Below are 25,719 nucleotides of genomic sequence, written 5' to 3' on the forward strand. Positions count from 1 at the left end.
ACCATGCTATGGAAGTGCCACCACGCTTGGGATTGTGGGTGTTCATGGAAGTGCAGGGAGCATATGTCTAAGTAGATAAAAACTCAGCTGAAGGACAGCTGGGATGCAAGATAAAAGCCAAATGACTGAGCAGCTCTCTTTGGTGCAAAGCATTAGCACTGCAGTATTGACATTTCTCTAAACCGTTCTAAGCAAATGTGAGTTCTGACACTGTGGGGCACAGCGGTTTGTGATGGCTTTCATGTCTAACATGGATGGATGTGCAGCCCAGACACTACATGGCTGGCAGAATCAAGTGGCTGCTTCTTGCTTCAGGTGAAGGAAATCCCAGACAAGTCTAGTGGAAGATGTGAAAGCCAATTGCGTAGGGTCAAGGTGCAGTGTTGCAAGTGGGGCGTATCCTGACCCTGACCCCTACCCCACGTGTGGAAACTCTGAGATAGAAACTTCTTACTGAGCTCAGGTTTCAGAGTAGCAGCCGTGTAAATCTGTATCCACAAAAAGAAAAGGAGGACTTGTGGCACCTTAGAGACTAACAAATTTATTTGAGCATAAGCTTTTGTGAGCTACAGCTCACTTCATCAGAGATTTATCAGATGAAGTGAGCTGTAGCTCACAAAAGCTTATGCTCAAATAAATTTGTTAGTCTCTAAGGTGCCACAAGTCCTCCTTTTCTTTTTACTGAGCTCTGGGGCTCAGGGAGTGGTTTAAAGTGTCCAGGCCACCTACTTGCTGGATGAGAAGATTGCAGATCTCCTGAAGCAGCACTATGATCCGTGCAGGCGTGTTGTAGTAATTGGACGTGGCCCAGATTAAACAAACCACGTGGAGCAAGGGACTGATCAATGGCTTCACCTCATTAAACTCAACACTCTCTATGTCCTCCAAGTGGCGCTGGAGAGGTGTCAGGTGCAGGTTAATATCCTGGGCCTCAGTCAAAGCTGTGAGAAAAAACAGCACACATGAAAGGTGAGGTCTGTCCCTCCCTAGCAAGCAGCTATTGCCTGGGCTCTGATTACCTCTGATCTCACTTCACACCAACAGGCAAAATCTCAGCTCGCAAAATAAATGAAGCCAATTTATTTGGAAAAATGAACAGCAAAGGGAAACAGAACACAGAAAACAGTACAACCACCAAAAAAACCAACAACACTCTGTCACTCCTTGGGACTCTGAATAGAGCCAGCTTCCATTTGTTTTTGCATCAGTTTTACAGTGTAAAGTACACAAAAGCTGCTTGTGAAGCGGTTAGGATCGCTATGCACCTAACATGCCCCAAAGCCTGGAAGCCATAACCATTGTGCCTTTGGATGTTACTAACCTAGATTAGTCGAGAGCAGTGGCTCTCAACCTTTCCAGACTACTGTACCCCTTTCAAGAGTCTGATTTGTCTTGTGTACCCCAAGTTTCACCTCACTTAAAAACTACTTGCTTATAAAATAAGACTTAGCAATAGCAAAGAAGGGTGCACAAAAAACAGTTCTGCAGGCTATAAACCTGCTTGCCAATTGATACAAGAGTGTTAGTTGTTTAGGAGAGTAATACTTGAAGAACTAATTTAGAACAGACAGCTTGTCTCTCTAACATTAACAACGATTAGAATGGTTATGAAGGAGTGAGAGATACTGGCTGCGATGCTGGCAGACCAGGTGCCAACTCATGCCTCACTGAACACTGACAAACGCATAACCAGAAACCAGTCTGGCTCACTTGTGAGTTAATACAGTTAAAATAGGTATTAGTGTGATAAGGAAGTGTTTAGACTTTATGGAATGCTTGTAGGATGCTGCATGCATTCATCCTACTTATATCTGTATGCCATGGTATGAAGTTATATTGAGCATTTGCATTGTAACCCTCTGTCACTGTGTAACTCACCAAACAGGAAAAGCAGGAGTTGATCAAGTTGAGCAGAGCAGGGATTTGAAACTAGGTTTCCCGCAACCTGGAAGAGTGCTCAAACCATTGGGTATGGTCGGAATGATACCAACCACACCTCCTCATTTCTTCTTGAGAAAGGTGCTTAAGCCAGGTCAGCCTAACTCCAGGAGCGGGTTCAATAGCGGTGAATGCCGAGCAGAGGGAAGCCCCTACCTCTGACCCAGACTTAGGCACTGAAGTTCTTTTGAGGGGGTGGGGCTTAGACGCTGTAACGCTCAGCCTAAATCCCCCTTATCAAGCGAGCCCTCATGGCCATCTCAGAGATTCCTCCTTCCCCGATAATGAAGGAAACTACCGTGAATTCTCAGGATTTTGTTTGAGCTGGACTGGATTCCACTGGGCATGGCTTACTTAAGAAGACTGAACTTCTGCAGAGTTGGGCATTGCTTGGCTGTAATTTTGCTTCTCAAAGACAGACAGTAGAAAACTTCTTAGAAACTATGCTTTTTTTTCTGTAAAATGACAAAATTACTGAATAAACGTGTCAACATTCCTACAATTCTGATTTAAATAGGGAGGCAAAGGTCTTTTGTCTGCCCAAAGGAGTAGTTCCTCTTGTTCCAGTGTAAATGCACTGGGAGGGCAAAATAAGAAGAGGAGAAAGGCTGGAATGTTAATCCCCTGCATCACCTAGAGGACACTAACCCAGGCTTTAATCTTTTATAACTACGTCTTCTTTAGAAGTGATACCAATTAGGACAATGTTCTTGTCAGATCTTATGATCTAAGCAGCTCAGTACTGGATGGAAGATCTTGAAGAAGATCCCAGGAGCTGTATGGAGTGATTCTAAGGAGTCCAACATAATGCTAGAAGACACTCTTTTCAGATGAAACATAAAACCAAGGACCTGACCATTTACTGCACTCAGACCCATTGCACTTTTCCTGGAGATAGTGCAGACTTTTTGTCAGAGCAGAGGACTCAGAATCAAAATCTGAGTTATCTACTCAGCCAAGCCACTGACCTGCTGCATGACCTTGGTCATGTCACATTTCCACACCTGCAATGACTCCTCAGAAAAACAGGGAGAACAATATTTGCCCACCTTTATCAAGTGCCTTGATATCCTCAGACCAAAAGGTGCTCTGCCTGCAGCAGTTGCAAACTATTATTTTCACAAGACTTGGGTGTGAACCCTGGTGTCCAGGCTAAATTCCAGTTTGGGCAATAAGTAGTCTAATGAAAACTCCCCTTGTAGTTCCAGTTGGATACAGTATTCAACATTTCTTACCCTAAACTGTTGTGAAGGGCTGTGGCTTGCTGTAAAACAGTCACCATGATCACACTGTAGTAGAAAGTGACATTAATCCATCAGGATGAGGCACTCTGGATTAATATGAGATTATTATTACAGGTGGAACAAATCCCAAAATTCCTCTCCATGACCTTTGGAAGGTTTCTGGATCCACAGACCAGTAATCAGACTGGTCCCAGTATGGTACCAAAACTGCAGAGTCATCTACAATTCCAAACCTCTAACCCTTCTGCCCCTTCCTCCTCCAGGATGCCCTTCCCAACAATCCCTCCCCCACAGGCTCCAAGGCTCCACTAGGACATCAAGGACCAATGCCACTGCAGACCAGTCGTGTTGGGATTGCAGCTATAAAAATCAGGAGATGGGGAAAAGACCAAACATGAAACCAGCAAAGCTAAGGCAAAGAGGGTGCCCAAATCTCACCTTCTAAGACATCTCTGAACATGGCTTTGAAGGCTGGGAAGTAGCTACTCTGCACTCTGTCTAGCAGTTCGGCCATGTTCCTAACCTTCTTAGTTTTCAGCTGATTGTAAATGCATTCCAGGTCCTCACACCTACAGCAAAGCAAGAGAGATGAGAGCTCAAGGTAGAAATCACAGCAGCTGAACCCAAGCAAACAAACGTCCATCTCCACTCCATCTGCATTGAGCAATTCACACCCAGACTACATGGGTGCTGGCTCACAGGCTCAGGCCTCATGGGCTCCAGCACTGTGAAGGCTGCTCCTTATTCCGAGGGGAAGCCCAGTCCAGGGGCCAAAGGCAGTGACCACCCCAGTCCAATTGCCAGGTGCCCCTCCTAAAGTACCAGGCAGGAGGGGAGAAGGACAGGAAATTAGCTCTGCATTTTTAACTGAGTTGGCTGAGCATGTTAAACCACTGGAGACTTTTGTAAATAAAAACAGCTTGGAGCAAGTCTGATTCCTGAGTCGAGGTCTGTCGCTGCCACTGGGGCCTCTAACCCCTCACTGCAAGCAGAGAAACAGATTCCTTTTCATCAGAAAATGTAACATGTTCTGGGCTTCAAAAACTGGCTTTGAGTTTCTTGGAGAGAAGGGAAGAAGCCCAGTGAGAGGCTTCCATTAGCCCTTACGGATGTCTGTGACACACTGTACCTCAAAGTAGCACCCTGTAACCCCCATACTAATCATTTGTATATGGTTGTGATATTTCATACAAAGCGTGCCATGTAAGGTATCATATGAAAGGTCATGATCTGCTGAAACCCACTGTTCTTTCAAAACATGTATATTGTTAGTGTGTATGAAATGATGATATTCTGCTATATGGTTGTTACTGAAATACTTTGTGTATCCGGGAGACATCCACAACTAGCTTTCCAGTGGCAACAAAGGAGGTGACCCTCACCCAGGCAGACGTTAAGCAACCATCGTGAGCCATTGACCAGCAGGGGAATTGTAAACAAGAGATTTATAATTTTGAGAGAGACAGTTGTACAAGCACCACACAATGGGAACTGCTCAACTCTGTGACTCATCAAGGCCTACTAGGACATGCCTGGGCCAGTATAATTCCTGGGACATGAACTGAAAGTATAAAATAAGGGACAGTGGCATCATGTGATTACCTCTCTCCCCCCTCACCTACACTAAAGGCAACAAGAACACTGAGAAGACAAAGACTTCAAACTGATACGTTTGGTCCCAGGCTGAAAAGGAAATTCAGCCAGTGTATTAAGAACTGTAACCTGCCTGCAATATCCAGTGGGGTGAGAAAAGCTGTTTGATTCAAATCTTGCTTAGTCTAATGGAGTTTAGGATTTAGACTGTGATTTTACTTTTATTTCTTAGTTAACTATCTCTGACCTTTATGCCTACCACTTATAATCACTTAAAATCTATCCTTCTGTAGTTAATAAGCCTATTTTAATGGTTTATCTTTACCAGTGCGTTTATCTAAAGTGCTTGGGGAATCTGCTCAGATTACAAAGGCTGGTGCCTATCTTTTGACAAAGTGGCAAACTAATTGATACATTTGCACTGTTCAAGAGAAAGTCTTGAGCAGTGTAAGATGGTACATTGTCTGGGGTGCAAGACTGGGTGCTGGAGGGATTTGCTGGAGTCTCCCACTTTACAGTTCATGAATGGCTTAGAGAGCATTCATGCAACTTAGCTGGGTGTATCTCTATGCTGGTGGCTGAGTGATAACAGCACCTGCTGCTTGTCACTAGCCAAGCATTGAGAGAGACAGCCCAGGTTGGAGAGTTAAGGGGGCAGAGCGGTCTCACAGTTCCAGGCTGTAACCCGGGGTCCCCATCAAAGTGTCACCTGTTCTTAGCGGTGATGGAAGGGGGATTTTAGAAAAGCTCCCTTAGAGTTGCAGCCCCTACACTGGTGCTCAGTTGAAATACTTCCAGTTGCACCAGCAGTGACCTCCGATGTTTTTTTCAGCTCATGGTTATTTTATGAGCTTGCATAAACTTCTCTATCTTGAGTCTTTATATCTTGTCTGAGTAGTGCTGGCTGCTTGCAGCATTTCCCTTCCATGCAACATGAGCTTCGACTGACAAACACACACTGCCAGGCTGCCTGCAACGCACCTGTTTTTCCAGAATTCTAACTCCACCTTTGGATTGGGGTTGCTGCCTTGCAGAAGTGGCTCTGATGACTCTCTTTTCAACGCTCCCTGGATCTGGTAGCTCCATTCTATCACTGTTGACTCAATGGCGTGTACAAGAGATTTATCCACCAGTTCCACACTGCAGAAAGTAAATATAAAGTCTCCCTGTGAAGTTTGGTTTTTGTTTGACAATGCACTGGAATCAGATATGCCTGTGCAAAATAACCAGATGCCAATGTTTATTTTGCAAGGTGCTGTGTATCTTAAATCCCCACGCTTTTTTTTAGTACAGTACATTTATTCTGGAGAAAGTTTCTAAAATGCCTTTATAGCAGATAACACCATCTAAGTCAACATCCTGCCACCAACAGTGACCAGTACCTGATCATTCAAGGGAAGGCAGGCAGAAACAATAATGCATCCAGACATCTTCCTTTCTGACCCCTGGAGGCATATGTGAATGCCCTGGGCATGAGACTCGCTTGTGTTTAGTATCTGAACTTGCACACCATGGTCAAGACTGAGGCATGTATGCCACTGCCCCAGTAGGGGGTGGTGTGGAGTCTCCCATCCCAGGAGGAGCACAGGGGAGACTATGCGTCAAGCAGAATCCTCTCTCCAAATGCTACTCTTTGCACAACCTGCTCCATCGTGCCTCCAGTGACTTACTAGATAGACTCAGCTAGGGGAGAAACCATGGCAAAGTGGCTGCCAACCTGAAGGAGCAGAGGAGGTGCCGGCTTGCTGCCCAGAAGGCTGGAAATAGGGAACACAGCTCATGATAACCGTTGGATGTCACAATGTTCCTCTGCCTGCTGCACCAAATAGGCTCAGTCTTTAAAGGTTATTTATTGTGTGTCAGACAGAAAGACAGACAAAGAAATGCCATAGAGCAGAGTTGGGCCTCTGTTTGCTCAGCCAGCTATGGGGACCAGCTTCTCTCAGGACCTGTCTATCCTGGGTTTCTCTGTAGCGCCTGTCACTGCAGTATTTAATCACTGAACCTCTCAGTTACAATCTTTGGCTTGATCCTGCTCTTCTGAACAGGAGTGGGAACAGGCCCCTAGGCAGGAAGATGCATCATCTCAAAACAGGCAGCAGCACTGTGGTGAGGCAAAGAAAACAATAAAGAACAGGGTTTGTTTCCACTAGACAAGAGGGTTACACTCTCCACTACTGCTGCCAGCAGAGCTGGCAAGTGTGGGGAGTGGCAGGGACACAGTCTCTATCCCTGACCCTGTAACCATTTCACCTACATTGAATGTTACCTAATCTAAGCCACTCCTCTTCCTCTCCTTTTTGCTTCAGCAGTTTCACAACTTCCCGTGGCAGCCCTTATGGTGCTGAGCCTGAGCAGTAGCACTGAGGACATCATAGATAACTCAACCAATCAGCACTCCCTCCCTCGAGAAGCCCAAACCGTAGTCTTAACCTCAACCTCTAACCCTGCTGCCTGCCTTGGTCATCTCTCCCCTTGACAGTGCCCCCTGGCTGGTAAAGGCAAAGGAATCTCTCTACCTGTGGCACCAAATGGACATTGTCTAGCTAAACTACAAGTTTTGATTGGACAAAGGTAAAATGATCTTGCCTGAGCCAGGCATAGTGAGGCAGGAGCCACAGTGCAAAGCTCCAGCCTCACTCCAACACAGCTCCCGATCTGAAGCAGCTCCCACTATTCCAGCCCTGAACCCCCACGCCTCCTCACTCTGTCAGAGCACCCCAGTTCTGACCTGCAGGTATATTTTGCTGGTGCATTTCAAACAATAGGACTGAAGTATGTAAATGAACTAGACTAGAGGGTGTGAATGATGACTGGCTGTGTCATGTCTGATGTCACAATCCCCATCTGCCTAGAGCGTCAAATGGACACTGTAAGGAAATGAGGCTTTTCCAGTGTTTTGGTTTCCTGACTGCCCCCAAAATCAATGGGGCTCTTCCCACTAATGCTTTGAATGTTCCCAGAAATTGTGGAACTGATTGGATGTGGTCTTCAAAAGTTATCGTGTTACAGGCAGAAAAACAGAAATGCCATCAGGTTGAGTATTAGGCCTCACTTCTTTGACTGACTAGCAAGGAGAATGGACAGTGAATGAGGAAAGTCCTGCTTATTTTTACATGGGATTCCTAGCAGAAATAAAAACAAACATGCGGTGAGCAAAGTAGATGAAAACTCAAAACTTCACTTACGTTTTTTCATTTTCACAATCTATATACTCCATTCTCTCGGCACCTGCTGGAAGAGGGAGCAGGGTCTTGCCTTTTACTTGACCAATAACCACAAAAATGTTACTTTTCAGGCTGTGGACATGACGCATAATGTCCTGTGACACCACATGTGGCCAGCTGTGGTGGTTCTTCTGGTTTGCCAGGACTGGTGCTACTACCTGTAATATAAACCATTAAACCAGTTTACAGCAGACAAGTAATAAAGAAGAAAAAGCCAAATGGGACTGGATAGCTCATGGGCCCTGGAGCCTTTCATCAGCCAGCCACCAAACTGGATCCTGTGTGCCCACATGAAATGAGCATGGAAGGGGTTCAGGCTGGTTTCTAATTGACTGGCATTCATATAACACCCATTATAATTGTCAGCCCTGTTGGCAATCGGAGCAGTATCCAAGGACTGAATGAGGCATGGCAATTTACTTCTTCTCTACCCCACAGTAGCAGTCCTTGCAGTTTATATTTGGGACACGTGTGAAGAAGCCTGCATCTCTGCCCCCAACACACCACCTGTTTTGTGGATAATTAGAGGGTTTGTAGATTCAGCACCTTTCAAAAGGACACAGTTTAGTTACAAAATGCCAGAACTCCTTTGTAGGCATTATTTGCTCCTTGCTTCTGCATTTATCAGTGTCTAAAACAAAGAGCTCAGAAATCTAAATATTATTCCCAAATAAAAAGCTAATGGTTCAGCTGGAGTTATGCTGGAAAGTATGTGATGCTGGAGTCCCACCACACCCCAAAACAGTATCTCTCACCTATATTCTACACCTTTCAAAAACCCAAATGTTTGAGAGTCTGGAAAGGAACAGAAAAGGGACCCAGCCAATTCCACACAGCCCTTCATCACTCACTATCTGCCCACCTGCTTTACACCTGTACATGGCTCTAACTAGGAGTGGGTGAATGGATGGCTCTGGGCTCTTGTCCTTTTACTAGTCATTTTAAAATGTTCCTTGTCTTTACTGGATTTGGGATTGGCTTCCAACTCCTCCATGCAAGAGGGCTCAGTCTGTGGGCAGCCTTTTAAAAAGAGCATGTTAAAGGTCTGAGAACCATGTATGTTCAAAACCAAAAACTGTGACTCTAAGGAACTGCAATCCTAACTGCATCTAGGCTACGGGGGATCCTTCAGTGCCTCTTCGTATCTGCTCCTTTCACATGTCATTGGAGGTTCCTTCCTGCAGGCTATCTCATATGCCAGGAGACTTGAAGGTGCAGGCTTTGATGACAGTTTTCTTAAGGGGGAAGCCATCCTAACATCCCATCCCAAAGCCTGGACTGTGGTCCCATATTTTGATTGAAATAAGACCGTTCCTGTGTCAATTGTTCTTAAGCCTCGTGATCTTCCATGCTAAACTCAGTTGCACACTTCAGGTGTTCAGACAGCTGTGGGGACAATGCCTTTCAAAACCTCCCCAATATTGCCTATGGCTTTTGCTGAAAAGGTAAAAGCCTGTACCATTCAGTCCAGAAGCGATCCAATGGGATCACATTCTGTATCCACCCATGCTGTGTGCTCAAGTGAAGTTCCTCCACCAAAACAACTTACAGACCTTTCTACTGGAGAGTGGGTGGTGGTCACTTCCACAGCATTTATTCATCCTGTGCTGATTGAGATCTGCAAAGCTGCTACTTGGAGCTCAGCTAAAGCATTATTGTCTTGATACTGTGTCAAGATCAGAATGGATCTTCTGTTGCTAGTGGAGATAGCCAAAGCCTAGGGAGGACAGCATGCCTGTCTCTCTTATAGTACTGTTTTGGGGTGTGTCTCCTTTGTTCAAAAAAACCAACGCTTAACTTTGACAATCTAGCTGACAATTGCCCAGTGTCTAATCTTCCAGTTCTAGTTAAGATTATAGACACAGAACGCCTTGCAGAACACCTAGATATCGCAGGTCTCTTTGATCCTTGTCAATCAGGGCACAGAGCAGAAACTGCTCTAGCAGAAATGATCTCACCCTAGTGATGGAAGGAGACAGGGTGTCCAGGCTGATATGATTAAATCGACAGGCTGCTTTCACTAGCATTTGTCCTAAGCTGCACAATGCAACAGGAGCGGATGGGGTTGCTCTCTGGTGACTCCATTCCCTCCAGAAGGTGCCTTTAGGAGACTTTTCTTCATCACTGAGGACACTCATCTGGAGCCCAGCAAGATCCCCTCATGTCTTTACTCTTGTTCCACTTGTGTGCAAGACCATTAGAAAGGGCAATGAGAGGATACGAGAGACCAGTGCTTTCGTATGCTAACAGCCAGCAGTGCATCTGTCTGATTCAAACCAGCCACTGTTCTGCGATGCATGTGTAAGGGAACTGTTGCCCCCTTACTAACATTCAGTGGTGGTGTTTTGGTTGGCTATCTCCCAGTACTAAAAGGGGAAGGGTCTATGGGAAATCAGGACCCTGAGACTGACAGTCCCCAGGAACAATGGGGAGAGGCCAATGCTCCAAGTCAGCCTGAATGACTGGGCGGGCACGCTAATCAGGGAGTCAGGAGGCCAGGGGGGTCCCGTCCTCCTTGTGAGCTAGAATTGCCTGGGTCAGACAGAGTGGGGCCAAGCTAAGGAGAAAGCAGGGACCCACACTGAGCTGGGGAGCAAAGCTGTGCTAGATCCAGAGGGACCAGAAAAGCAGCCCAGAGAGAGCAGACCCTGTCCTGGGAGCAGAGCTGCAGCCCCAAAGCCAGAGGCACAGCCCAGAGAGAGCAGACTTGCCCTGGAAGGAGAGCTGCAGCAACCAGAGCCAGAGGGGCCAGAAAAGCAGCCCACGAAGCAGGTCAGTGCTGGGAGCAGAGTCACAGAAGCAGCCTGCAGAGCAGACCTGTCCTGGGAGCAGAGCTGCAGCAACCAGAGCCAGAGGGACCAGAGAAGCAGCCCAGGGAGCTGGAGGCAGGGCAGCAGCCGTGCTGAGGCAGAGTGGAACTGGCGCTAAGACAGAGTGGAGCTGGAGCTGGGGCTGGAGCAGTCCGGAGCTGGGTGTTGTGAGCAGCTGGGGAGAGCGAAGGGGGACACTGGACAGTGGGCCTCAGCCAGGAGGCTCTGCAGGCCAGACTCGGAGGGGGATTGGTAACCCTGAGAGGGCAGGGGCAACGCTGTGAAGAAGGACCCTGCCATCTAGAGCCTGAGAGTGTGTGCCCACCACCAGAGCGAGTGTCCAACCCACAGCATCTCTGCAGCACAGCCAGGGCCTGAGAATGCGGTCTGGGACTTACCAGGAACAGACTGTGAACTGTCCTGACATTCCAGAGACACTGTTTGTGATGTTCCCTGCCACAGAACGGGGCGATATGTTTCCTTTAATCTTTCCCATTTTCCCTTATTCTTTTTAAAATTAATTGTTGATTAAATAACTTGCATTTGCTTTAAATTGTATGTAATGATCAGTGGGTCAGAGAAGTGCCTAATGCAGAGAGAGTACCCCGGAGTGGGGACACCCTAGCCGCTGTCCTAGGTGACCACAGCAGGGTTGGGGGTCGAGCCTCCCAGGAATCCTGGGCCCAGCCTTGTTGGGGTTACGAGGACTCTGCCAGACAGGAGAGTGGAAGGGGAGTCCTCAAGGACAGGGAGGCCTCTGGGTAAAGAAAGTGGGAGCGAGGACTCATATCCTTTCACTAGCCCACTTCACCGGGGTAGTGCAGAAGCCAGGAAAGTTCCCCACAATAGCGGGACTATTCCCCCGCTTACACATGGGCGAGATTGGGACTTGAATGAGAGGTAGCTGGCTGAAGCTCAGTCCAAATAAGACAGAGGTAATGCCTATTGGTTGGAGGAAGCAACCAGAAGATATGGCAAGGACTTTATGAGCCACTGTGACTGATGGAATACTGTATCCTAGCTCTTGCTAGATGATCATAATCATATAGCAGCATCTTTTAGGAAGGCTCTTGTCCATCTTCATCTGTACTGAGGTTGTGCGTTTCTTTCAGATGAGGACCTGGTTACCATTATTCATGGTGTTATCACCGTGGGATTAGAATATTGCAGTGCACTGTACATGGGGCTTGGCCTTAAATCAACCCAGAAACTGAAGCCAGTGCACACTGCAGTGCATCTTGGCAGCAGCACACGACATCCGTGCTCTGGAACTTCTACTGGCTGCCTATTGGTTTCCAAGTGAAGTCCAAAGAGTTGGTTTCGCCCTCAGTTAAGATGGCATTCTCAAAATGGTCACCATCTCAAATTGTTCTCAATAGGATTGAAGCCATCAGCTGTCCTTACCAAAGATGGACACTTCCTCCCACTGGTCCCAACTGGAGTGAAGCTAAGCTGGACACAGAGAGGTGCAGCAGAATGCAGGGGTTGGCTACCGTTGCTAAAGGTAGCCTATGGCTTCAGTCCCAATGAGAACAGGAGATGGCAGCCATTTTGAAAGGAGGGCAATTCTTCGTAAGTTTTTCTAGAGCAGAACTTTATCCCTCAGCCTCTGCTGAAGGGGAAACTTTCAATTATAAGAAATAATGGCTCAAGTTACCATTAATCCTAAATATCTATCTCTTCATCTATCTATATCTTCAAAAACAACGAATTATTGCACCAGATTTTCTCAAGATCCATCTCTGCCAATTTCTCTGTTAAAAGACAATGACTGAGCAAAGTCTAACAAGCTGCTAAGGTTCTTAAAGGACCCATTCTTAAATTAATTTTAATTCATTAACTAATTAATGGATTTATGTTTAACTTTGAGAAGTCATTCGAAGCTCAAGGAGCACGTGCTGTAATTGTGGAGAGGGTACAGGGAAGCTGTCATACGTAACAAAAAAGCTGAATCCGTGTCATTTGTGGAAAAGTCAACCTTTACTACAGAGCTGCAGCCACCAAGTCCATAATTCCTGTGTTCACTCCGTACAGTGTTCTCACGTTAACAGCCACACAGAAATTATTTTTAAAAAATGAAAAATCCCCAATAAAACAGTGAACTTAATTGCATGACGTCCCAGCTGCTAGGGCCATACACGTTACTGCAGCACAAAAGGTGCCGAGACACTGGGCTCTGGTCAGGTGCCCTGGTTAGCAAAAGGAGAGACTCTTCAGACTCCTTCAAGTCCTCCTTGCAGGTCATTGAAGACAGTCTGACCTAGCCAGCAAGACCAGTGTTCATTACCTCTTGGGGTACCGCTCTCCTTCACAGAGGCAAGGGCTTGGCTGACAGGGCAGATTAGGAGAATAGGAAGATGAGAGAATCACATGAAGATCTTCAGCAGAGGGTGAAGCCTGCTCAGCAGCTTGGGCTGCTCCTGCACTGCCTTCAGGCCCAGCTCGGTCCCTCTGCCAAAGAGCAGCACATGTGACACAAGCAGAAGCGTTCCCATAAGAGGCATCACCCCAGAGCTGGGGGCTCATCTGCATGGCCTGCCCCACCCTGGGTGGAAGGGCCTGCTCCTGTCCCCAGTGTGAGTGGCTGATCCAGCCCAATAGTGCAGTTTGTTCACATCAGAGAAGAGTCACGAATGATCTGAGTGTGGATTTTCTATAGCACTTTGGGTTCCTGAGTGAGCACAGGGACCAAAGGGGAGGCTTTGCACCTCCCTGATGTGATGCTGGGGCAGGCAGGGGACAGAGACCACAGTAGCAGGTTAGAGCAGCCTGCGGACAGCCCTAGCTTGCCCTCCCTACCTCCCACCGCCATAGTCCCTGTGGGCATCACTGTACCTGCGGATCCCTGTGGTGCAGGCCTGTCTCTTCCTGCCCTCAATCTGCTCTGAAACATCCCCTGTGCCAGAAGAATCTGTGGAGTTGGCACTGAGCCCCGGTGCAATTCACCCAGGGGAGCCATGCAGCCCTTGGCACCAGAGCAGCTTCACCCTACTCTGCACACCCAGCAGGTGCAAAGCAATTGCACATGGGAGGAGGAGGAGCCTCCTTGGTTGAGTCCTCTTGAGCCAGCCTCGCTCTCTCTATTTTCAAGAAAACCGGGAAATTCAAACACAAAAGACACTTTGTGAAAAACAGTTTAAGTGGCTGAGAGACAGCAACGCAAAACCCAAATGCGCAAGGCCAGGATACACAGCACAAAGCCATTCACCTACATCCCTCCTCTTCTCTCTCTCACTCACACACTTCCCATTCCCTCAGCCGACCAGTCCTACTCACCTATTGTCACCACAGTCAGACTCTTAACTCTACCCTCTGTGGAATGCCACAAAACAATGCTTACATCTCCTGGACAAAAAGCTACATAAAGAAATATGCACAGCAGAGATCAGAACATGCACCGTGCTCAGGACACATGACCAAAGGAGTCCCAGTGACATCAGTCTAAAACTATTCATTACACCCAAAAAATTCTACATAACAGCTGGAGTTTACAAGTCCTCTCATATGCTACCTATCACGATGTACAAACAAAGTCACAGCACACGAACACTGCAATCTGTGCAATTATGACTTAACCAAATTGCAGAACCCATCAAAAAGACTGAGATGTAATATTGCTCCACATAAACAAATATGCTACCCCACAAAATCAAAATAACTTGGTTGGTAGCCTACAACTGTGAGCTGAAGGTTCAATGTCTTAATATAACAATGCCAACTCCAAAATACTGCCACATTCACACCTACTTCCACATACATTCTTATCATTGTGTAGATTTCCCCATCTTAAATCCTTACTGAACACATTCAAAATAAACGTTTATTTTAAAAAATGTCATTAAGTGATACCTCTATTGGGAAAAATACTAGGAACACATCCTAGTTCACAGAATTAAGACTACAAACAAAAGGACATATTGGTTGTGATTCTTGACAGTTTCTAAACATATATAACCCAGATTCAAGCTAACCATGAGAAATACAGATTAATCCCACTGGAACACTGGCATTAAACAGGTCCTGTCTACAGGTGTGTTTTGGTTTGTAAACGCTTCCCTTCTGGGCTAGCCTGGGCTTACAAAGGGCAGAATTAAGGGTATCTTATTGGCCTGTGAGTTTGGATGAGTAGAGCAGCTTTGCTCTGGGAATGGATGGTATCTGGGAGCAGGGATATGTGGGGCTGATGTACCGAGGTACACAGCATTACACTGTGTTGTGTGGGTTCCAGTTTTCATTGTTGTCCCTTAGCAACTTGTTCTCCTTGATGTTACCTTAACATTGCACACAACCCCTTAGCAACTTGTTTTTCACCATGGTGACCTGTGTCCCTGGGGGACACCCCTGGGTGAGTCACCACAGCAGGGACTGACCCTGAAATCTGCTTCCCCAAGCATGAGCTGCTGCTCCCTGAGGTAAAAGACCCCACTGCTTGGCCAGTCTACAGCTCCTTAACCTCCACCTGGCTCAGCCATTCTGTGGGGACAGAGCCTCCAGGGTCAGGGTGGGTCACAGATCTCTGAACTAAGGTGAAAAGAAAAGGAGTACTAGTGGCACCTTAGAGACGACAAGTCCTCCTTTTCTTTTTGCGAATACAGACTAACACGGCTGCTACTCTGAAACCTGAACTAAGGTGGAAACCAGAGAGGTTCCCTCCTGGTGCCAGGCCAGCCCAGGGGCCAGGGGCACTAGCACGGCCAGGCTGGGCACTTTGCCGGCTCCCCCCAGCTGCTACATACTTGGAGCCAGGCCAGAAGGGGGGCAGCCCCAGGGGTAGGTCCCTGCCAGCCGCCCGGGCCCAGAACCGCCGAGAGGAAGAGGCTGCTCCTGGGCTCCCATCCATCCGCCCCCGCGCCCCGCTTACCTCCTCCACCAGGGCGGCGAAGTGCTCCAGGGAGGAGGCGGGCAGGTCCCCGTAGAGCAGCTCCCCGGGGCCGGGCGGGGCGCTCAGCGGCCCGGGCCCCCTGCGCAGGAAGAACAGCGCCTTGCTGCGGCCGGGGCTGGCGGGGAGCTGGGTGCTGAGCGCCAGCTGCCCCGCCGGGCTCAGCGTCACCAGCAGCAGCGGCGGCTGCCCTGCGGCGCCCTCCAGGAAGGCCCGCAGCAGGGGCTGCGCCTCGGGGCTGCCCGCGCAGCGCTCCCAGCGCTCCGGCTTCAGCCGCAGGCTGCGCACCACGCGCTCCCCGAGCAGCCGGGCGCGGGGGTCCGAGCCGGGGGCGTCCTCCGCGGGGGACCCCTCCTGCTCCTCCTCCTCCGGGCTGGCCATGGCGCTGCAGGCAGGACGCCCCGGAACGGGGGCTCTGCGCTCGGGTCCCGGGGCAGGGGGCTGCGCTGGGGGCCCGGAGCTCCGCTTGATGCTCCGCGCCGGCTGCCCGCGGAGTCTCCCTGGCGACCGTGTGTACAGGGCGGAGCTCCGGTTGCTCTGGGGACGGGGCAGGACGCGGCTCCTCCCCCGCCTGAGGCAGCCGCCGGGCCAGCTCCCGTTCGCCAAGCTGTGAGCGGCAGGAGGCGGCGGCTTGTGGCTCTGCCCGGGTCGGGGCCCCTGGGCCACGGCAGGTGGCTTCGGAGCCCCGGCACCTCCGGCTCCGCGATGAAGGCGAGGGACTGTGGCACCTGCCTCCTCACCCCAAGCCCGATCTTGTGAGCATTCATGGCCCGCCATACAATTTCTATTCCCAAATGTGGACGTTGGGCCAAAACGTTTGCCCACCCCTGAGCTAGCAGGTGTCTGTAGACCCAAGCTGGGAATGACATCTCCCCCACGCTGAGCTTCCTCCTCCCAGAGGCCAACGTGACTAGTGCAAGGAGGGTGGTTGTGGGCTTCCTGGGGCCATCAACGGGGAGGCGAAAACGAACAGGCTCAGACTTTTTGCTGTTTTTTACCCCCCAAGCAGGGTTTGAACCTTCAGATCCAAGGCACAGCCACCGACCGCACTAACAGCTGATGCGGTACAGTGTCTGAGCCAGGGACTCTGGGTTCACAGAGTGGGTAGCACAGTGGGGTCCTAGCCCGTGACTGAGCTCCCCGGCACTACCACAATGCAAATAGGTTTCAGAGTAGCAGCCGTGTTTAGTCTGTATCTTCAATAAGAAAAGGAGTACTTGTGGCACCTTAGAGACTAACCAATTTATCACAAAAGCTTATGCTCAAATAAATTTGTTAGTCTCTTAGGTGCCACAAGTACTCCTTTTCTTTTGACAATACAAATAATATCAGGAAAACTGCTGGTGAAGCCTTGCTATTTATCCTCTGTGAGGAGCAGCCCATAGAGGGAGCTACAATACACTTTTTACCACTGGGTGGCACAACTATTTGTGAACTAGTGCTAGAAATCTGGGTGTGAGGATCCCTGAGCTCTCCCCCTGGCTCTGGGGGCAGAGTATGGTCTAGAAGCAGAACAGCCACGTGTAACAGTGACCTAGTGGGTCATCTTCAGGGGCTGAACTTGTATTCTCTGGATCTAAATGCAGGTTCCTCGATTACTTGAGCTGCACAACTACACCCAATATCATACAAGCAGCAACAGACTCTTAAAAGCTAAAGCCACTCTAGCAGGACAGAGATTTATGGTGTGTTTCCCAAGGAGATAATTGAGTCCAATCTTCCCAAAAGACAGCATGGCAAAGAAAGCAAGCCTTGAGACAGTCACATTTCAGAGCTTCATTCTAGTCTCTGTTTTGAGCTCATCCAGCCCCTGGACTCTTAGCTGTGAAGCAGGAGAACAGCAGCTATTTTCTCCCCAAAAGGGCTGTGAGAATGAAGGAAACGGAAACATGAAAAGCAGGGATTACAATCCAGGGGCTCTTTTGTCTCTGCCAGTAGCCAAGTGCCCCTTCTACAGGCACTATGTGGGGGAAGTCTCTCTCAAGACAATCAGCATGGGATAGTTTGTTGGTTGTGTGGGAATATGTGACAGACCTGCAGACTGTGTGAGTATCACAAGAGGCATAGTGCTTCCCGGTTTGGGTGAGCAGAAGGGTAAAAACCAGCCCGAGGTCTAGACCAGTAGCCACTTGCTTATGGCCTTCATGGCATATCCCCACCCTATCATCTCATTCACTATCAAGATGTCTAATTCCACTTCTGATCACCCCCTTATTTTTAAATAAGCCCCTTTGTGCTCTCTCTCATGCTGCCCCACAAGCTTGGAAAAGCTCCCCATAAATATCTGCAAAACTAAGAGTATGGCTACACTATGCAGCACAGTCATAGTGCCATAGGGTAGATGCTTCCTACATCAACAGAAAGGTTTTTTTCTGTCCATGTAATTAATCCTTCAGATTTGGTAGCTAGGTTGACGGAAGAGCTCTTGGACATGACATTTTTCATAGCCCTCAGTGATGTAACTAGCTCTAAGTTGGAAGTGTAGATCAGGCCTAACTTGATTACACTCCTTCAAATTCTCCAGGCCTACAAAAACTTGACAAGTTAGGCTGCTGGTGTCCTGAGACCACTGCCCTTCACACTGCTCACTATTGTCTCCTTATACTCCCCCGTGTTATCTTGTTTTAGAGACTGTAAACTCTTTAGAGGCAGGAACTGTTGTGTTTGTACAGCACCTAGCACTATGGTACTACAAATCATGCTGGGGTCAGTGCAGCTAAGCTGGCTGTAGACATGCTACTCACCACAGGGCCTACAGTCTCAGGGTGAAACCCTGGGCCATTGACTTAAGGGGCTAGGATTGTCACCCTCCAACTCCTCTGGATCTGATTCTGTATGTGGAGGTGGGACTGGCCCAGGAAGATACTCATGGAGACACTCCCTGTAGTAGAGGGAGCAACACTATATTGGAACTGGAAAAGGTATAAAAAAGGGCAACAAAAATGATGATGGCATCATCATTGGTATGAGGGGAGATTACTAAAACAGACTTCAAGGAAGTGCTATTTACTCTTTCTCATAACACAAGACCTAGGGCTCATCACATGAAACAGTCCGCACATTTAAAACAACGGGAAGTGTTTTTTCACACAACACACAGTCAACTTGTGAAACTCCTTGCTAGCAGAAGCTGTGAAGACCACAAGCATACATGGTTTTAAAAAATGAGAAGTTCCTGTAGTATAGGTCCATCAGTGGCTATGAGCCAGGACGGGCAGGGATTATGTCCCTAGCCCCTGACTGCCAGAAGCTGGGAGTAGATGACAGAGGATGGATCACTTGATTACCTGTTTTGTTCATTCCCTCTAGGGTACCTGGCATCGGTCACTGGCAGAAGACCAGATAGTGGGCTAGATGGACCTTTCGTCTTGGCTCTTATGTAACGTTTTCCGCCAGAGCTGGTCCTTGCCATGCATGTGCTCAATCTGCCTGTGGCAGTGGTACCACCTCAGCCAGCAGCTCGTTGTGGGGCACTTTGCTGGGTCTCCCAAAACCAGCACAAAGCCCCATTTCCTGTAAAACTCCCAGAGCCAGAGGGCAGCTTTGGGACCTGCACTAATTCCCTTTGAACTAAAGAATCTTTTTTTAAAAATCCAATCTTGATGGAAAATCCTTCATGGCCCTTGGTAAATTGTTCCGCGGGTTAGCAAAGGAGCGCTGTTCTGCCAGTAGCACACCCTCCGTTATGTTAGTTCACTTGTGACCCTTCCCTTTCCCCTTATCCAGTACTTGATCAGCTAGATGAACTCAGTCCTTTGGAATCTAACCAGCCATGTGGCCCTCTGACTGAAAAAGCGATGCTGTCCTTTTTAGCACTTCAGTCTCTTCCCCCTGGGGCAGCAGAGAAGAAGCATCCAACTTTGGGATCAGCTCCTTATTTACACTAACAAAATGAGCTGATTGTGGGCAGAGGAAGATTATTTTCCCTGCACTCAAGTGATACAGAGTAATGCTAGAGGGGGCATGAATCCCTACCCATAGCTCAAGCACATGTGAGAATCTGGTCTTTCCTGCAGGGCTACGACAGCAATTTGGGATCAGGGTCATACTCAGCTATTCCCAGTTTGTTTTGTTCAGATCAGCACTATGAAGAGATCACATCTGCAACGATCTGCTAGCAAGCATAATTTATAGAATCAAACTGAGAAAGCCATAGTAATAAAGATGAACACTGAAAAATTACTCAAGATTCCTCTGTTCCAGTGGAGCTCAAGCTCCAAAATAAACTGTTAATCGGGTCCCATTTTATTATGGAATTACCTCATCTTACCCTCTGGATTCAGACCCTTATTTACATTGTTACATTCCCACAAGAGTAAGCAGGGGCTTTCCCAACATACTCTGGGAGATTCCATGGCCCCAAGGGTGTTTTGTGGACCTCATCTTCAGTGATTTCCTGTCATCACAACTGCTGTTACATGCAACAGCTTCCAGTCTAAAACCAAAAATAAATAAAAACACTTGAGAGGGAAGAAAGGCAGCTGGAAGCTGACAGATGGGCTGGTAGCACTGTTGAGAAACATGAACTGCATGTGCGGACATGGGCCAGAGACCTTGTCACTGCTTATTATATGCTTAGTAACATCAGTACAATGGGCAATCCCACCCATGTAGCAGTTGCAGGCATTGCCAGCCCATCACCACCAGCACCCCAAGCCCTCACTTGGGGGGTCTGCAGAACTCCACACTCCCCAAAGCTTGGAGGGAGCAAGACAAGGTGTGCGCAGCATGGTCAGAGCTACTTTCCTTCACAAGCCATATACCACTCAGCTCAGTTCGCGGTTTTAAGCTTCTTGCTCGGCCCTTCCTGATGGTTCTCTGCATGTTCCCGTTTCTTTGAGGCTGGGGTTGACTTGCTCGCATTGTTCTCGCTGTCTGCCAGCTTCTCTGAAGCTACAATGGCCTCTTTCAAAAGGCGCAGCTCCCGCTTCTCCTTCCGCTCCTCCATTTCCACGATCTCATCAGCAAACAGAGCCTTCAGGGGCTGGATTAGTTTAGGGATTGTTACAAAGTCCCCAAAACACACCTGAAAGGTGATCAGTCACAGATTGACATTCACAGGGAGAAGACATAGCAGAGGAATAGCATTTTGCTCTGTGCCTCTGTTTCCCCTTCCACCCTTTGTCTTGTCCATTTACACTGCAAGCTATTTAGACCAAGGACACTCATTATGTCTGTCCAGCACCCAGCCCAGTGGGGTCCAGATTGCAATACGGGGGCAGGGGGTGTTTCCTTTTCTATTTAACTCAGAATCCCCAGAGAAGGCATTATGTAAAAAGATCTCTTCCGTGCACAAGGCAGGGAATATACAATATCAGAGTCAAAGGGCACCAACCCTTCAGCTAGTATTTGTTCAGTTCAATAAGCAAGGAGCAACAAGTTTGTGTTTAGTAGCTTTTTGCCATGTAAAGACACCCAGAAAGAATGCAATGAGGTGAGGGGAAGGGGAGGATGGCACTCAGTGCACTGATTATACCTAAGGTAGCAATAATTCTTTGACACGCAGAGGCACTTTGGAGAGGACACAGCGGCCTACAGACAGGCAACGCCCCTCGATTGCACACAGGAGCATATCTAGAACACCGATTTAGAGAGGGCCAATGCTTACAAAGACATCTTTCTGGGAGACAACTTGACCCATTTAGATGTGGTAATTACTATGCAAGTGCTGTGGTGGCAGCAGAAAGTACTGGAAGGGTGGGCAGGAGGAAGGGGTGCAGCTCTCTCAGAAGCCCATGTTAGAGGCACTTTGCTATGCTATTGGAGACCGGAGGGCTCGAATCCCCATTCTGCAGTGGATTAGGTTAGTGCCAAGGGGAATTCAGATCCTAGATGTGTATCCAAGTCAGTCTCTTACTCCTGACAAGGCATGCACCTCGCTCACACAGAGGGAGGGTTCCAGTGTCACCTGGGAGCGGCTGCTCCAACAGTGCCCTACAGGGTTCCCTCTGGACAAACAGCTTTTCAGTTCTTACTGTGCAAGTGGCACAGAAAAGCCCCCTTTTCACACTCCTCCTCTTGGCCTCTGCACCAGTGGAACCAGGCAAGGCGGGCTCCTGGGCACGAAGCTGGCAGCCAGCAAACACTGCAGACATGAACTCCCCTACGTTTGCAGCAATGCCATGAAAGGCCAATAGCTGCAAAACTAGCCTTCTTCAGAAGAGCTCCCTCTGGACACCTCCCCAGCTGTCAAGTTTACCCAAGCATACTGATTGTGGCAACTGAACACTTCACCTCCAGCTGCTAAGCAAACAGTCAACCTCTAGTGGAGATCCCTGTACCCAGGAAAGTGCTGCCAGTGGAACCCACTGTGCCGGGGAAGCTCATTGAAATCCTACTATCCTTGGTTCAGCAACAGATCTGCGAACGGCCTGATTTTCAGCACAGCCCAGCTCCCTTGAGAGCCTGGCTCCAAGTTCCCAACTTACTCTCATGTGATCAAATGCGATTCCAACCTTGTCCGAGAAATCTGCACTGAAGAGCGGGATCTTGGCATACCGCTGGCTGAAGTGATTGAGCATGATGAATTCTGCATTCATCTTCATCCCAACCCCAATCGCCTGGGATGTCGTGCTGCAAGGGGAGCAGGGAACAAGACTCTCTTAGTAGAACTCTGGTGACCGGACAAAGGCCAGACAGCACAGCCCTCTCCATGAGGGGACCGGGAGGCAGCGTTACCAAGTGCTAATGCCCCTAGCCTTTACCCAATACAGGCAAAACATGCCAGCTGGAGCTCAAGTGCATGAGAACTTGAATTGCTCGTTTTATCAGCCAGTGCATGAAGACAGCTTGCTCATCAGCAGATGGGGCATACAGCAAGTGAGTTACACTTGCCCCTCCAGCAACGAGAGGGGGCAAGCAAGGCTGCAGTGAGCTGGGTGTTCATTTTTTAGAAGAATTCTGGGAGCATGGGGTTTAGTTGCACGCTTGTCACTGGTGGTGCCAGCTTGTCGATCCCATCTTCCTTCCCCCGCCCCCCCATCCCATGTACCAGAACCACCCCCACCCCCCCAAGACGCTGTGCTTGGGTCTTGTCTGCATCCACATAGGGCACAGTGCTCCCCTTCTCACCCCCTTTGAATTGGCAATCACAAGGCACAAACCTTGAGAGTCCTGAGAGAGACAGCTCAGATGGGTCCCAAAGTGAATTGAGGAGTAAGAAGGGTGCCAAATGATCCAAGTCCTCACCCCAAGGCCAATGGGTAAACAGCTAAGGGTCCCTTCTAGCAGAGCACATTTCTCCAGCTACCCAGCTGTACAGTAACAGCTCCCTATCCTGAGAGGATGCCCCTTGCATCCAGGTTACAGAACCAGTTAGTTCACCATCAATAAGAGGTGGAACTCTCTAACTGGGATCCTCCAGAGCCTGGAGATGTGTGCGCACCCAGGACATCCTGGGAAGCAGAAACCTCCTTCATCACCAGCTCCGAGGGCCAAGCCCAGTTCTGTATCTCACTCCTAGGGAGAGAGAACCAGTTTCCCAGAAATACTCTACCTGTGCGTCTTCTCTACTGCCTCTTCTTCCAAGCCATCCTCTAACGTTGCTTCATGGATCAGCAAAGTAGTGTCTTTCCCTGTGTAAGACCACATATTCATTCCATCCTTCTGGTAGAACATACCACGTCGGACGGGGGCATTTATCAAGTAGACGTGTACTATGTTTATTAGGGGACAAGTGTGCTTCTCTACCCCCAATATTTCCAGCAGTGAACCCACAAAGAAAGGCATAAAGAATGCATCCCAATGCTTGTCCCCCTGACCAGCATAGCTAGGCATCAGAGGAGTAGCCGTGTTTGCCGCTTTTACAGATCCAGACTAAGAGTCCTGTGGCACTTTATAGATTAAGGGACGTACTGGAGCATAAGCTTTCGTGGATGAATACCCACTTCTTCCGACATAGCTAGTGTCAGTCATAATACTAATAGCACATGGGTCAACATACAGATCTTGTTCTGTTCTTAGATTAGCATAGTCTCTACTCGGAGCCCAAGACCGCTTCCCTGCAGCATTTTGAGATGCCACACCCCAACACTTGCAAGAGCAGATTAGGGAGAGTTTACCGACATCTCTTTCACTCACTAACAGGCTAACGGCAGTTGGCAAAGCAATTACAGTGCGTTTTCAACTCACCCATTTGGACCAAGGCCTCACAGGGCATCGTGTCACCAGAATAGACTATTTTCCAGCCAGATGTGTGTTCCATCGAACAAGCAAAGGCATTTTTACAGTGCCGCACCTCACAAGTCTGGAACTGAACAGGACCACAAGCGTTATCCACCACAGTTTACCCCTACACTCTTCTCGCTGCCTTCTCCCAGCCGCCAGCCAGCTTACCTCCGCAAAGTCATACTTCTCCAGCAGTGAGCTAATCAGAGCTTTGGCTTTAGGTCCGATGACTTGCGCCCCTTCCACCAGAAACTTGGCAGGAATCATACTGCAGAGGAAAAAGGGAGATGTTTAGGAAGTCAAGGCTACACTGAAAACTGTTCATGTCAGCAGAGCAGCACGTTCCATTCGGGAAACTACAACCTATTGTAGTACAGCGAGACCTCCCCAGGACATGTCTACTAGGTCTGTGCTGGGGTGTTCATGTTTTATTTTTCCAACTTCAGATTGTTAATCCTCACCAAACCCTGCCCCGAGTCCCAGGGCAGGTGCCTTGCCCAGGAGAACACCTTCCTTCCATGCCCTTGTGCACAGCTCTCCTCCCCCACCCTGCCTCCATAAGCAGGGAAGACTCATCCACCAAATACCCTCTTCCCATCTTCAAATTAATTTCCCTTCCTGGAATCCTTCCTCCCTTGTTCTCACAGTCTCTTGCCTGCGCTGTTGCTTCATACCCATTTGTTTTATGCTCAAGGTCTTGCTGGAGTGCCATGCAAGTTTTCCCATCATCTCATAAATGACTAGTACAATTCAGCAATGACAAGCCACCTCTACCCTTTTCCAACTACAGCATATGGAAATATGCACTGGGGAAAGTCAGAGCATCCTCCGTTGCGTTAGTGGAACTGCCTGCAAAGCACCCTGGATAAACACCAAAGAGAGCACAGGCCTAGAAGGAGCCTATTCTGAGCAGATCTCAGCAACTTCTAAAGCTATATGGTGCTGGACTGCTTCCCCCACGCCGACCGTTGGGTCACAAGGCCCTGTAACTCCAAATACACAGTGTCCAGGCCCACAGTGTAACAAGGGGGGAGCCTGGCCGCTGAAAGATCAAGTCTAGCTACTGGTATGCAACTGCAAAACCTAAAGTGATCCTTTGACATAAGGCCTCAGCAGTCATGCCTCCTACAAACAAGCAGTAGCTTTTCCCAAGTGCTCAGCATTGGCCTGACTGCCTCTACTGAAGCGAATGGGAGTTTGGCCATACACCTCATCAAGAGCAGAGGTAGGCCAACGCTGGCAGTCTGAAAAGCCCACACAGTAGAACAGAGTAACCCGTCTCCACACAGTGTTGTGAATCATTTTCTGAAGTTATGTTTACTGTAACTGGAGAACACATCCATGAGGTTAAACCCACAGCAGCTCTGCTGAGGGCTGGGTAGAGCTCCTGGAGTTTTTGAGAGGCCTTACTGGCCTGGTCTGGTGAAGGGGTAGTTCTGACATATTACACAATGCAGCTCAGACCTGCTAACCAATTCTACTAGGGCAGTGATTTTCAAACTTTTTGGGCTGCATACCCCTTTCCAAATAAGGTAGTCTACTGTGTACCCCCATCTGAGATAGGCAGAAACAGTGTGGGGAGATTGGGGGAATACAGAGTCATGTGCCCCCCCTCCCAGATTTCTGCCTTCCATTAGCAACAGCTTCTAGAGTTTTTCAAACTGTGGGGCGGCCCCCCTGGGTGCATGGAGAAACATTTTGGGGGAGCAGCAACATCGTGCAGCAGGGCTTGGGAACAGAATGTCACCTTCACCCCTCTGAGGTGAGCCATTCAGCCCGTCTGGTGGGGGGGGGAGCCACTCAGCTCAAAAACTTTGAAGACAGTTGCCTGCTATCACTACTTGCTCCCATAAATGCTCCTC

General features: G+C 48.7%; 2 protein-coding genes across 4 annotated transcripts in view; both read right to left on the reverse strand.

The window, feature by feature from the left end:
• The window catches only part of DNAH9 (dynein axonemal heavy chain 9), a 402,358-nt gene extending 385,485 nt beyond the window's left edge, over positions 1 to 16,873 (reverse strand). The window contains exons 1-5 of one of the 2 annotated variants that reach the window (XM_048817608.2): positions 15,674 to 16,873; positions 7,964 to 8,160; positions 5,757 to 5,915; positions 3,621 to 3,751; positions 730 to 941 (exon numbers count right to left, since the gene is read on the reverse strand). In XM_048817608.2, coding sequence (XP_048673565.2) covers positions 730 to 941; positions 3,621 to 3,751; positions 5,757 to 5,915; positions 7,964 to 8,160; positions 15,674 to 16,468 — 1,494 coding nt within the window. In that variant the 5' untranslated portion in view covers positions 16,469 to 16,873. The remainder of the gene's footprint in view (positions 1 to 729; positions 942 to 3,620; positions 3,752 to 5,756; positions 5,916 to 7,963; positions 8,161 to 15,673) is intronic. The other variant, XM_075119375.1, reaches the window with a different exon arrangement.
• Positions 16,874 to 19,803: 2,930 nt separating this feature from the next.
• ELAC2 (elaC ribonuclease Z 2) overlaps positions 19,804 to 25,719 on the reverse strand; it is a 31,727-nt gene continuing 25,811 nt past the window's right edge. For both annotated transcript variants that reach the window (XM_048817780.2, XM_048817781.2), the window contains exons 20-24: positions 24,026 to 24,125; positions 23,822 to 23,942; positions 23,187 to 23,265; positions 22,120 to 22,264; positions 19,804 to 20,717 (exon numbers count right to left, since the gene is read on the reverse strand). In XM_048817780.2, the coding sequence (XP_048673737.1) occupies positions 20,463 to 20,717; positions 22,120 to 22,264; positions 23,187 to 23,265; positions 23,822 to 23,942; positions 24,026 to 24,125 (700 nt within the window). In that variant the 3' untranslated portion in view covers positions 19,804 to 20,462. The remainder of the gene's footprint in view (positions 20,718 to 22,119; positions 22,265 to 23,186; positions 23,266 to 23,821; positions 23,943 to 24,025; positions 24,126 to 25,719) is intronic.

Source organism: Caretta caretta, chromosome 14 (genome assembly GCF_965140235.1).
Source record: "Caretta caretta isolate rCarCar2 chromosome 14, rCarCar1.hap1, whole genome shotgun sequence".
Lineage (NCBI taxonomy): Eukaryota > Metazoa > Chordata > Testudines > Cheloniidae > Caretta > Caretta caretta.